The sequence below is a fragment of the Pygoscelis adeliae genome, unplaced genomic scaffold (assembly GCF_000699105.1).
Source record: "Pygoscelis adeliae isolate BGI_AS28 unplaced genomic scaffold, ASM69910v1 Scaffold86, whole genome shotgun sequence".
NCBI lineage: Eukaryota > Metazoa > Chordata > Aves > Sphenisciformes > Spheniscidae > Pygoscelis > Pygoscelis adeliae.
Window position 1 is genome coordinate 492,719 of NW_008824930.1, and position 12,916 is coordinate 505,634.

The window sequence follows — 12,916 nt, forward strand, 5'->3', positions numbered from 1 at the left end:
TCCTAGATCTGAGCCCGTATACAGTTATTTCTGTTGTTTTGGGTGACAATGAAAAATTGTAGTGCTTTTTCACTAATTGCCATTGCAAAATCTACCGAGCTAATTGAAGGGGAGCAGGACAGTACTTATTCTGCATTATCAGAACAACTTCTGATGGGATACTACTTGCTTATCTTCAGTCACCCAAAAGTCAGCCATCGAGTCTCTGGCTATTTCTCTAGGTTCTCACACAGGACCCATTCCATCACAATATCCAAGACTTTCGGTGATAGAGGTAAGTGGGATGAACACCTAGAGGTGCCATTTTCTCTCTACTGTCCACTGCAGAAGCCTACCCGACTAACTGAAACACCAGTCTTTTTAGATGGTTCACGGTAGAGAAAAATCCCACCAAATCCAGACAGCCATACTTAGGCAATAGGGAAGTTCAGATGCAAGAGACTTAATCTAGTCTTAAAAATGCTTGATCTTGACTTTGATACTAAAAATGAGAATTCAGTTTTACCAACCCTGTTTTTCCCCCTAAATCCCTTCACTTGAGAATGTTATTTAATAAGAAATGACTGAGGAAGGAAACCTTTCCTAACCTCTATAACTACCAGGTCTGCTTGTCAGAAATATATTTGAGATAAACTGGAGCAAAAGGCAATACACAAGTGGCTGAAGGCACACAAAAAGTCAAATTCTCCTTGACACAAGGCTTTTACACTGTAATGGAAAAAATATTTAACATTTAAACTTTTATCAGTTTAAATTCTCAGCTAACTTATGCATACAACACTAGAAACCAGGGAGTCTGGACTTTGCCATATAGGTGTTGTAAAACATCAAAGCTTAATTATGCATTTTACCACCTTAACCAACATCCACCAAGGACCTGGGGCTGCTGGTTGACAGCCGGCTGAACATGGGCCAGCAGTGTGCCCAGGCGGCCAAGAAGGCCAATGGCATCCTGGCCTGTATCAGAAACAGTGTGGCCAGCAGGAGCAGGGAAGTGATTGTGCCCCTGTACTCGGCACTGGTGAGGCCGCACCTCGAATACTGTGTTCAGTTTTGGGCCCCTCACTACAAGAAGGACGTTGAGGTGCTGGAGTGTGTCCAGAGAAGGGCAACGAGGCTGGTGAGGGGTCTAGAGAACAAGTCTTCTGAGGAGCGGCTGGGGGAACTGGGGTTGTTTAGCCTGGAGAAGAGGAGGCTGAGGGGAGACCCATTGCTCTCTACAACTACCTGAAAGGAGGTTGTAGCGAGGTGGGTGTTGGTCTCTTCTCCCAAGTAACTAGCGATAGGATGAGAGGAAATGGCCTCAAGTTGCGCCAGGGGAGGTTTAGATTGGATGTGAGGAAACATTTCTTTACTGAAAGAGTGGTTAAACATTGGAAGAGGCTGCCCAGGGAAGCGGTTGAGTCACCATCCCTGGAAGTATTTAGAAGACGTGTAGATGAGGTGCTTAGGGAGATGGTTTAGTGGGCATGGTGGTGTTGGGTTGGCGGTTGGACTTGATGATCTCAGAGGTCTCTTCCAACCTTAATGATTCTATGATTCTATCAAACTTCTCTTCATTGATATAGAGTAAGGAGCACCAGCTATTAATGCATGACTGTACCTTCCATTTCCTAAATCAACTTCGTGATGACAGCCTCTTCTTATTCGGGTATCTGTTTATTGTAATATAGGCTTTGCACAGCTCAACTATTAAACACAACAAATAATGTGCAACAAAAACTGACAGAAATTAAACCGATTGCAGCATATATTCTGCCTTCACCCCCTTCCGAACACGTCTACAATTCCTGATTAACGCTTTCTGGCATCTTGTGCATTGTGAATTTATGTCAATTTAACATTTCAGTGACTAAGATACTTTATAAGTCAATTAAAAATTCAATAAAAAAATTCAGCATCTCTCAGATCCTTGCCGATGTATGTGTGAGAAATTCAGAAGTGCTCACATTTAAAAAAGACAGAAAACTGCATGTAGACACTCTAAGTGGGATGAAAGCTGCATATTTGATTTAATCATCTCCCAACGCATCCCCATATTCTCTGTCGATGTACATTACTAGGACTTAGAATTTCTTATGGTTGCTGTTCTTTTAACTACAAAAGTGAACACTGTTTTCACTTGGATTTATTACTAATACTGAAACAAAGTTACGGTCTTAAAATGTGGCCATGTTCTAAGATAGGAGAACCCCATGGAGTTAGTTATGCTCTGGAAGAGTCACATTCTGCTGTGAGAATGCAAATACTTGTTTCTGACGTGTTTTCAGCCTAACAGCTGAAAGCAAATCTTCCCAAATGTGAATCAATATCACACTTTGAAATAACATACCTGACCCTGTTTTGAGTGCAAGGCTGGGCAAGATGACCTCGTGAGAGGTTCCTTCCAACCTGAATTACGCTGCGAGTCTAACAATTCATTAGAGTTGTGAACTCCTGAGAGATACTTCAATCAAACTTTCTCAAGTTTAGCAATAAAACTTTAAAAAAAAAACCAGTTATTTCAGGCACTCAAATAGATCCACATTGCTCATGAGATGGCAAGGCATACACTCAGTGGCAATTTACACATTCCCTAGAATTTTTTCATCACTCAACAATGATGAGACAGTAATACAGGGTGAGATCCATTTTATTACATGCTAGATAAAATAAATCACTTTCTGGGAGTCTCTCTCTCTCAGTCAACTAGAAGAGAGTCTAATACAGGTATCTTATATTAGACAATGAACTTTTAGACACCTAGCAAGATTAAGCAGGTTCCAACACACATTCAGTAACAATTTAATTGATATGCTATCCTTGAATTTTGTGTATATCTTATAAGTATAACTGCATTACCAACAGATGAGTAGTGGATTGAGAATAATTCAGTACTGACACTTTGTAGCCCTCAACTCAGGAACAGTTATTAGAAACTGACCTCTGCTACAGGCCCTGTTTCAGGACTTAATTCAAAACCTTGTGAAGGCAGCAGAAATTGTACCACTAACTTCACTTATCTGAATCATGCTTTTACAGCAATTAGCCACAAAAAGGATGTCTTAAGTATTGCAACACTTCAACTTATCCCATCAAAATCCCTAGAATCTAGAGCCCTAAATAGACACATGGATTCTCAACACGTTTTAAGGGAAGAGATACATAAGGACGTATCTTCTACACAGGACAAGAAGTCAACAAAAACCTTTACGTGGAATTATCCTCCTTTTTTTTCAAGGGTGAGTGATCAAAATACTTCCAGTCTCTAAAAATATCTTTTATTTAACCACAAAAATACAGGCCAAGAAGCCAAGAGAAAGAATGGTGCTCTTGAATTACTAGTACAATACTTCTCTCAATCAACATTGACCCAGAATAGCATTAGAAACCACTGTCCAGGTAAGAGAAAACTGATAGAAAGACCTGAAGCACAAAACCGTGTATTGAAATTTTAGAAATTTTACCTCCAGCTCTGCATTCACTCCAAAGCCTGTACCCTGTGGACTTACCACTAAACAGTATGAAATGCAATACTAATACATGTTCCAAATGGTACTTCAGGAGGGCAAATCCTATATTGTACATATTCTGCTGTACATGAATAGTGACAAATTTCTCATCTGGGGCAGCTTGAAAAATCAGCTTAACTCTTCTGAAAGACCACCTACTGCACTTTAAAATGCCACAATAATTGTCATTTAAAATCAAAGGTAAATGCCATGCATATACAAGAACAATGCAAATGCAAATTTTGGGGACAGAGATTCATCCTTTGAAAATTTCACTGACAGGGACAGTCTGTACCTGCCTGTGCAGGTAGAGTAACAGGTCACATAGTTCTCCATTAACTGTACATTTCATATTCTCTTTGTTAAAGAGGTCGTGGATGGCAGCAGAGAGGAAAACTGCTGGCTGTGTTTCAGATAAAAGAAAGATGAAGCTGGCTCGTTCCCCAAGATCGAATGGGGAATCTCGGTTCGGAAAGCCTTCTCACATGCAGCGTGGGGAGAGGGACTAGCAAGAAAGGAGGCTGCTGCACCACTGCTGGTTGGGAGACCCTAGGGAGGAAAAGAGAGTTTGTCTGAAGTAGGACACAGGTCTACAGTGCAGGCTCAGATGATCCACAGAAAGTTGGATCAGTTTTTGGATCAGAAAGCCACTGAAGGTTGCTGGAGCAGACTGCAAGGAAACAACTCATCCTGCAAAGATGCTGTTTACAGGAGATGGATTTATTTTTAAGCCTTTCTGCCCTGCCCAGCTGATCCAAGTTTCTTAAAGAAAAAAACCTTATTCTAAATTAGCAATTTTTTGACATCATTCCAACAAAGTGTGGCTTTAGAGAATAAAAGTCTGTAGGTACGCTCACTGTAGGGAAGATGGTGGGACAGCTCTAGCACGAGGCGCTGGCCTGACTGGCATCCTGCCATGGCACTGCCAGAAGCAGCAGGTCTGCAGGTAATCCTCAAGTTAAAATTGACATTCCTAGGGGAGAAAGAATAATGCCATATCCTCAAATTAGGGCACCTATATAGCGCTGAGGGACACAGAAGGGTGGGTTTGTTATTCTACTTCCCCCTCCTCCCCCTTTTTTTTGAGAGAGAGAGGGAAAGATAAAGGAAGAAGGAAGGAACATGAGGGTGACATAACTGCACAGAGGTCATCAACAAAGCTCTTGGAGGACCTGTGGGACAAAATTGATTTTCTTCTATCTAAGTGAATGATCAAAAATAAAAAAATGTGATTTTTGGCCAACTCAGAGGCATCTAGTGGAGCCGGGGGGAGAAGCTAATGGCCTCGTGGAGAAGCTTAGCAGAGGCAGAACCTGCTTTGAGGAAGGAAAACAAGCCTTCCAAAATGCTTACAGAGCACGTCAAACGCAGCAGGAAGATGCTAGGGTACCAGAAGGACACAGGGGTGCTGTGCAGCCTAGACTGCTGAAACCAAAGAAGAAGAAAACACGTATTATCAGCAGTGGGTCTTTTCAAGACTCACAGCACCACCTCCCTCAGCTGTGGCGCTGCTGGGAGAGAAAAAAGGCTGATAACCCTTCCCATGGGGTGCACTCTCTGGAAGCAACATAGAGTGGGTACTATTTCATGAAGACGAGGGTCCTGAAAGGCAAGTGGAAAATGAATGTGATCTGACTGCGACCAGGAACGCACCTGGGCAATATGCCCAAGGAGGGGAAACCGGGTGCTGGATTACCTAGTGCCAGTACTAAGTAGGCCAGGTTTACCATGTCTTGGTCTGAGTGCAGTTTAATTTTGGGAAGGAGAAAGATGAATATGCCCGCTGTCTCAGCCTAGAGACGCATGGCACAATGCAAAAGCGATGGAGAAGGAGAAAAAAGAGGGTCCTCTTTTGGACATGGAACATGCCTGAAATGAAACCAAGGAAGAAGACCTCAATATAAATTAAGAAAATGCTGTTACGGGGATGGCTCAGCTAAATTTTAAGAGAAGCCTGGCACCAACCTTTAGCATTGTAACAACACACTTGACAGATCTGTGCGAAAAACAAAATAGATTGGTCAATTGAATGAAGTCTAGAAATAAAATTCTGGTCATTTAAAAAAAGGGTGTCTTTTTTTTGTTTTGTAGCTCGGTACAGGTGAGTCTGGATTTTAGCAAGCTTTTTGATATATTTGCCAGATGCCTCAACACTGATTTATGGGCTGCTTGGCAGCAGCAGAAAGAGATATTTCATTCTCTGGCACATTTCAGTAAAAATTTGTCAGCCGGGAATGGAACCACAGCACCACTGAAAAGAAAGCGTTTTAGATGCATTAAAAAAACCAACTCAATTCTACTTATATAATATTACTACATATACAGTTGGAAAAGTCACCTTTAAAAAAGGTTATTTTAAGGGGGAAGTTCCAGTTCGTGAGGTAGAGTTTGTCACCGCAAGAATATGATACACAAACAAAAACTGCAAAGAGGAAAGATAACCAGGATGTTGATCCTGCTTAGGCAGAAAGGTGCTTGAGCGACTAACCTCAAGAAGCTCCTTTTGGGTCCTCCTTTCCATAACAACAGCTAAGGCATCTTAGAACACATGGAACTGTAATATTCACAAAAATGGACTGCCTACAACATGAATTGAAATCCTTGACAACTCCAGGTGTTTAGCATTTCTGAAAATCAGCCCTACGATATGCCCTATTTGCTAAAAAATATTCAGGAACAAGAGAAATAATGACTATTATTACTGTTTCCTTGGAGTTCAATGATGAAAGCCAAGGAAAACATATAAAGATCACAGCTGAAATGGTTCAGGAATTAGTCATAACTTCCCTGTCATATTGGCATGTTTGGACTTTTTTTAAACTGCAGCAAATTTGTATTGCAGTTATAAAGTACAATTCCCCAGAATCACCCCACGAATAAATTAAATCTAGGCAGCACTGCATAGCCATTACAGGTTGGCTACATATATAAATTTAGCAGGTAATTATTTTCAACAGACTTTTTCTACCTTTTTTAAATTAATCTTTGTTTATATCACATGTTCTCCAAGAATTCCATAAAATATTAAAATATGGAGGTTGTGCAGGCTTATTATCCATAATTTACCGAATATTTTGAATGGCACATCGTATTAGGACAGCTCCATTTTCACATGTTTAGCCTTACTTTCCTAAATGAAATTTGCCTATTTAGGAAGGAAAGAAAACTTTCAATTAAAATATAATAATCAAGCACAGAAAAGGTAACCATATATAGTCAATTCATGGCATTACAAACCATGTTCATACTCAGTAAATTCAACTGTAAAGAGTTTATTGTGATGTCAATAAGTAGGGATAAGAGAATATAGAAGAAAACTCAGCATGAATGTGGTTTGTGAACCCTGTAGAGGAAGTCCCACAAATAAAGGAATAAGATGTTAAATAATAGAGACTATGACATACTGTAGACTGAATGTGGAGGTGGATCATGAGAGAAAAAATAAAGGTCTGTTATTAATCCAGATTAGATACCCTGATATACTTGCTTCAGCAGTAATTTCTACTTTAAATTCCTAGAAAACAACAAAAAAACACTAAGAACACACATGCAGCATCCTGCTTCCTGAAAGCTGAACACAATACATCGAACAAATCTAATTTCATGCCAATTTTATCAACTGTAACACGAACAAAAGCTGAACAAGCAGGCTGGTCTTGCAGGTAAAGCATCGGTCTTGAGTTCAATCCCTGGGCAATCACACCAGGTTTACACTATTCACCAACCTCTACCTCTATTTGCTTTACAACATTTTGTCAGTGAAATCTCTCTAGTTCGTACAATAAGTGATGGGCGTGATTGCCTTGTTTTAACAACTTGCAGAACACTGCTGTAATGAAGCACTAACCCTGAGATAGCACTGGATACAAAGAAAAAAACATTATGATCAAAGTATCTATTTGTGGAATTCTGTAATCAAAAGCAGAGGAGGAGAAGTATGCTGTAATGATAACAAGCTTGCAAAAACGAATTAAAAATATGCTCTTAATGTACAGAAGCAGAAATAATTTTGTCATGACTGTTGAAATAGTTCAAAACCAAGGAAGTGATTATTTTGCAAAGACAGAACATGAAAATAAAAGTTCAACGATCCCCAGTGTTTGGATGAATTTCAGCTAAAAAAGCCCACCAGAAACCTAAACAAAATAAAAAAAAAAACAACAAACCCCAAGATGTTTGCTTACCATACCACCAGAATTCAGGGGCAACAATGATTTATGTAAATTATTGTCCTCTTCCTTAACTGCATATGTGTTTGTGAATCAAGCATCTCCCAGTTCTCTTGCTGGAGCTACTGATCTGCCCAGTAAATTCCTGGAACCATCTTAAAATCTTTACGATTTGTCACTTCATGACCCCAAAATTACTTGCAATAGAAAATGTGAGGATCAGGAGTGGCTGGGCTGCTTAGATCCTCGATCTGGAAGATGCAAGTGCTACTGCCAGCCTAGGAATGAAATGCTAAAGCAGAACAAAGCCATTGCTTTTCTTCTGGAGATTAGAGTATGACAGATCATGAAACATTGCATGATGTTTAATTATTTTAACAATTTCTTGCAATATAGCACTAAGCTGTCACATAAAATGTGACTATGACACATAAGAGAAAGAATTAAAGAAATTGTGCTAGAAATGTGAGAATAATTTTCATTGTGCTCATCCTGCTGCAAACTGGAAAAAAACCCCAACAACAAACCCACAGAACAAACTGATTGTTTGGAAAGAACATACCTATTAACTCCTTATTTCTGACATCTAAGGCCATGTTTCGTAAAGCTGTAGCAACTGCACATACCACCCGGTCATTGTCTATTCGAAGCAGTTCCACCAGGATTGGCAATCCTTTTTCTTTGCGGACAGCAGCACGGATATACACTGACCACTGTAAAGACACATGGGAGAGCGTGAAGGAGAAAGTGAGAAATCCACTACAGAAAGCAAGGCGTCTCAGGTTATAACAGATACAGGGTACGTGGTGACAGGAGCATGTGGATGCAAACTCAAAAGAGAGGAAATAATTGCATTTATGATGCTAGGCAACCACTTGATTTGGAAATCTGCACTAATCCTTTATGGTGGCAGAGAAATTAAATGACGAATTGACTCTACTCCTAGCACACCTGGTTACATTTTCACAGCCCAAGTCTGCAGACCACTTGCTTTGCATCTGCATTTTCTATACAACATCTGATGGTGCTTGTTCACTGCTAAACCAACAGATTTTATATTACAAAATATATATTACAAAACATGTTGAAGAGGTATGAGTATTTCTTTGTTATTACCATAAGAACTATGCAGTCTAAAAACGGGAAAATGCTGTTATAATTTCTCTTGTGATTGTGAACTTGTTCAGAAGGAAAAATGAGGACAACTATATGTCTGGTTTTGGCACCTGTAGTGAGTGGTCCTAACCAGAAGACTACTGTACATCGAGGAGTTGGAAATTCACCTGAGGCAGGCACAGGCCTGTGCTGTGCCGTGCTGCATGTACCATGTGGCTGCAGGATAAACCCAGCAGCTGATCGTATCGGAGAAGCCTGTAGGCATCTCCCACTTGGCAGCTGGCCGTGACACTACTGGCATGCCCCTGTCTTTATCTCAAAGCAAAGCAGCATGTTCTTACGTGAACATCCTTTTTGTCTGACAGTAGAAATGATGAATACAGTTGTTTACTTCTAAGAAAATCCTCTAAGAGCTCTAAAGACTATCATGCCAGTGAAACCCTCCATGGATGGGATCTGTGCAGTGTACCGTGACTAGGAGGTCCATTCAATGCTGCAGAACTTGGGGTTCCCAGCATCTGAAGGGATGAAAGATTAACTATACTATCCTCTTTTTCATTCCACTGTTAGCTCCAGAAGTTGGAAAAAATGTAAACAAGACTAAAACTGTGACCTTGTGGTTTTAAAATCTATGGGTATTGCCAAATTTGAGATGTTTGGACACCTGCAGGATGTGCAGGTCTTCTCCGCACAGTCCGCTTCAAAACAAGCCATTTACTAGGCATATATTCCTTCCCACATCCTGAACTCTTCTCTGGAATTTTCATAAAGTTCACGTTCATGCTCCTCATACTGATAGTTGAACAGAATTTATTGAAGCAGAGCTTCTCCCTCCTTTCAGTGCTACGGCATGGATGCTTATCCTGCCATCATACCCGGAAGGTGAAGACAAAGTTCTGGAAGCCCTTAGCCTTTGAAATATTTCAAGTATTTCAGAAACTAGGATGATAAGCCTTAGGATTTTCAGATCGTGATGACCCTTCTCTTTTGACAAACCTTCCTTAAAGAACAGTTAGATCACACCTTAAAGAACAGTTACCTTGCAATAGCGTTCCTCCATAAACAGAAAGAGTAAAAATAAAATTCCATGAAATAAAGCATTAGAAAATCATAAGCACGCTCACTGTCAGCAGACCATGCTTAACCTCTGCATATGGCCTCTACTTACCACAGTTGAAGTGCTCGCTTTAAAAACTAGCATCTGTTTATGCTATAGACAGGTGCCTTGATCAGCAAAAGCCAGAATGTATTTTATGGTAACAGATGTAGATACAGAGACAGACAAGGGCTGCAATGTTGCAATATCTGGAGTGCAAATTCATTCCAAGTGAAGTCATTCAGGGAAAATTGGGAAAAAGGAAAAGAAACCAGCATTTAAAGAATATTATTTTATTATTTCTCCTCTGTAGTAACCATGCATAACAAACGCTAGCTGGCTGGACTTTGCTGTAGACTAAAAGTGATAATGGTTACGATAAGCCTTCAAGTCAGGTAAATGGGACATGGGGTTCTCAGCGTCACTGAGCTGATGTGTCTAAAATGTAAATGTGCCATCATTTTCTGCAGCAAAGCAAATAGCTCTTAGGTGAGAGAAGAAGTGGTAGCAGGATTCTTGACTGATCTTATTCTATGCTCTCTCCTCCAGTCTCTCCTCTAGAACCAGCGTGTCTTCTCTAGAATCAGTGTATAGGATGATCATCAGATAAAAAACTAAAACACGTCTTAAGGATCAGTGAGTTTAACTGAAAGTATCTGCTGAAAAATAATTTCTTTCCTATATCTTGATTTTAATGGGATACTAAATATAAAGGACGCTATGAAAACACCAAATTAATCTATGTTTCCTGTTTTAATAAACATGTATTTACCTGCCAGTTAAACACACTCTCACCTGCAGCTGGGAGTACCCAAAGCAATAGCTCTTTGCACTTAAAAACTCCCATCGCTGGATTTTCTACACCTCTCCCAGGGGAGGCCTCCCCTGTGTCTGCTGTGATTACAAGGTGACTGCCGGAGTGAGAGTTCACGGTAGCAGTGAGACTATTTTGAGAAAGCAGTGAGCCTGCCTGGTTGAGGGGCCAGTTCAAGCTAGCAGACAGTATATTGAAAGATGCTGTCGTTCATCGCAGAAGTACATCACAGATGTAGTGCCTCCAATACGGATTACATGGGGAATCACGGGGGGTGTTTGTTTTTTAAAAAAAACTTATTTGTGTCTATTCAATACCAGAGAGAATCTAAAATGATCTTATAGATTATTAACTATGTTATAAACCCCTCCATATTAAAACCTCAGTAAACAGTTTTCCTTCAAATTTTTTTAGTCAGCTACCAAGGGAAAACACAAGCACTTGTTTTATGAAACCCAGGTTTAGAACAGACTTCTTGGATTGTAGTATTTTCACCATCCATTCCAAAACAAAAGTCTAAAAGAAACAAACTAAGAAATGGATTTTTGTAACCCCAGGGAGAGCAGAAGACATTGTGGGAGAAAGACTGAAATAACTTAGTACGAAAAAAAGAGAAAATATAAACCTCCTTACTGAATAAATGACACACAAGCCTTCAGCATCTGTAACGAACCAATTAATTTGATCACAATAGTAAAATATACCTCTCTGAAGTTTTCATAGGGGAAAGATCCAGATAAAATGTTTTCCAGATGCACATATGCACACACATACATAAAACAATAGGAGAAAGAGAGAAAAGTATGTATGAAACCTCTCCTCTACCCTGGGCATTCCTCCCCCCCCAGCTCTCTCTTTCCAAAGAACGCCATCCGCTTTGGGAAAAGTTCACAGACTCCTCAACGTGTGATTTGCGATCATTTCATCTGCGTTTTCGAGTCATGCACCTTAGGCAGAAAGACAGAAATGTCTATTAATTGTTTCTACAGTCTCCAGAGAACTTTCCATGTGGAAAGTGGTAAGAACTGTCTGCGTCTCTTTCCTTAAGCTGCCAATTAGGACAAGTCTCTGCAAGCAATTACGCTGCGCTGTGCGGATTTCAGCAACGCTCAAATTGAGATGCCTCAAAATGGCTCTTTTATTCTCACAGAGGATGGAAAAATTGATTCGCTCTTGCGTATATTGATGATCCTCTTGTTTGCCTAAAGCCAACGTGAAATGCGCCTACATTTCCACGTTGCAGGTCAATTGCTAATATAAGCTCAGTGAATTATAAAAGAGAGGAGATGAAAAATCATAAAAAAGAAAAGAAACAAAGGGTTCGTTGCCTATCAGTAGGTAAATGAGGCACTCTGCCAATATACTTAATCATCCTGTTACGCCACAAATCAGTGGCAGTGTCAACGATCAAGTAACTGTTCAGTTTGTAAAGAGAAAGGGCTCCTATAGGAACAGCAAACACTTTGGAGGGAACAAGGAGCCAAAAAATAAAATCAAATCATTATTGTTGCATCAGATTGTGGCTAAATTATCAGAGACAAGCACAGGAGCCACAATCTGTGCATGAATACTCTTTACAGATAATTGAATTCGGGGGACGTAATTACTATACATCACTTTGAAGGTACCTAGTGCATCTCTATGTCCACTTTCATTAGTAGTTCCCTTTCTGTCATAGTAATTAAGTAGAAAAATACAGTAAGCCGGAAAATTATTTTTTAGTTTGTCACAGTTATTATTATGAAGCACCCTTTCCAGAGCTGAATGCCTCTAGGGATTAAGATTACATTAGGCTGAAACTCAACAAAAGTGTAATTAATCTAGATAAAACTTATTTTTTCAGAAAAATTGAAAAGCATTTAGGCAGTTAACTCCTTTTAGTGTTTCATATGGTTTTCTTTATTCTCCTATGAAGCACCACCACAGATCAAACCAAAAAATGAAGACATTTCCAGCACAAAATGAAAAAAAACTGACCAAAATAAACCCACAAAACCCCCCCAAGGAATACCAACAATTGTATACACTTGATATTTTGAATGGATTCACTTTCCTGCCATTGACATCAGTGTTATCAGAGTACCTCCAGAATATTTCACCATCGCATACTTCAGTTTTGACTAGAATTTGCGTTGTATTGGTACAGTTCAACACTGTGACCCAAAGACTATTGAGATATCAAATATTAAAGGGAATTGCTGAGACATAAACTACAAAATGAAAGCCAAAT

General features: G+C 39.8%; 1 protein-coding gene across 1 annotated transcript in view; it reads right to left on the minus strand.

Annotated features, from left to right (window-relative positions):
• Positions 1-12,916, minus strand: part of CTNND2 (catenin (cadherin-associated protein), delta 2) — a 573,271-nt gene that overhangs the window by 71,987 nt on the left and 488,368 nt on the right. Inside the window, exon 14 of the mRNA XM_009325000.1 lies at positions 8,223-8,373. Within this exon, the coding sequence (XP_009323275.1) occupies positions 8,223-8,373 (151 nt within the window). The remainder of the gene's footprint in view (positions 1-8,222; positions 8,374-12,916) is intronic.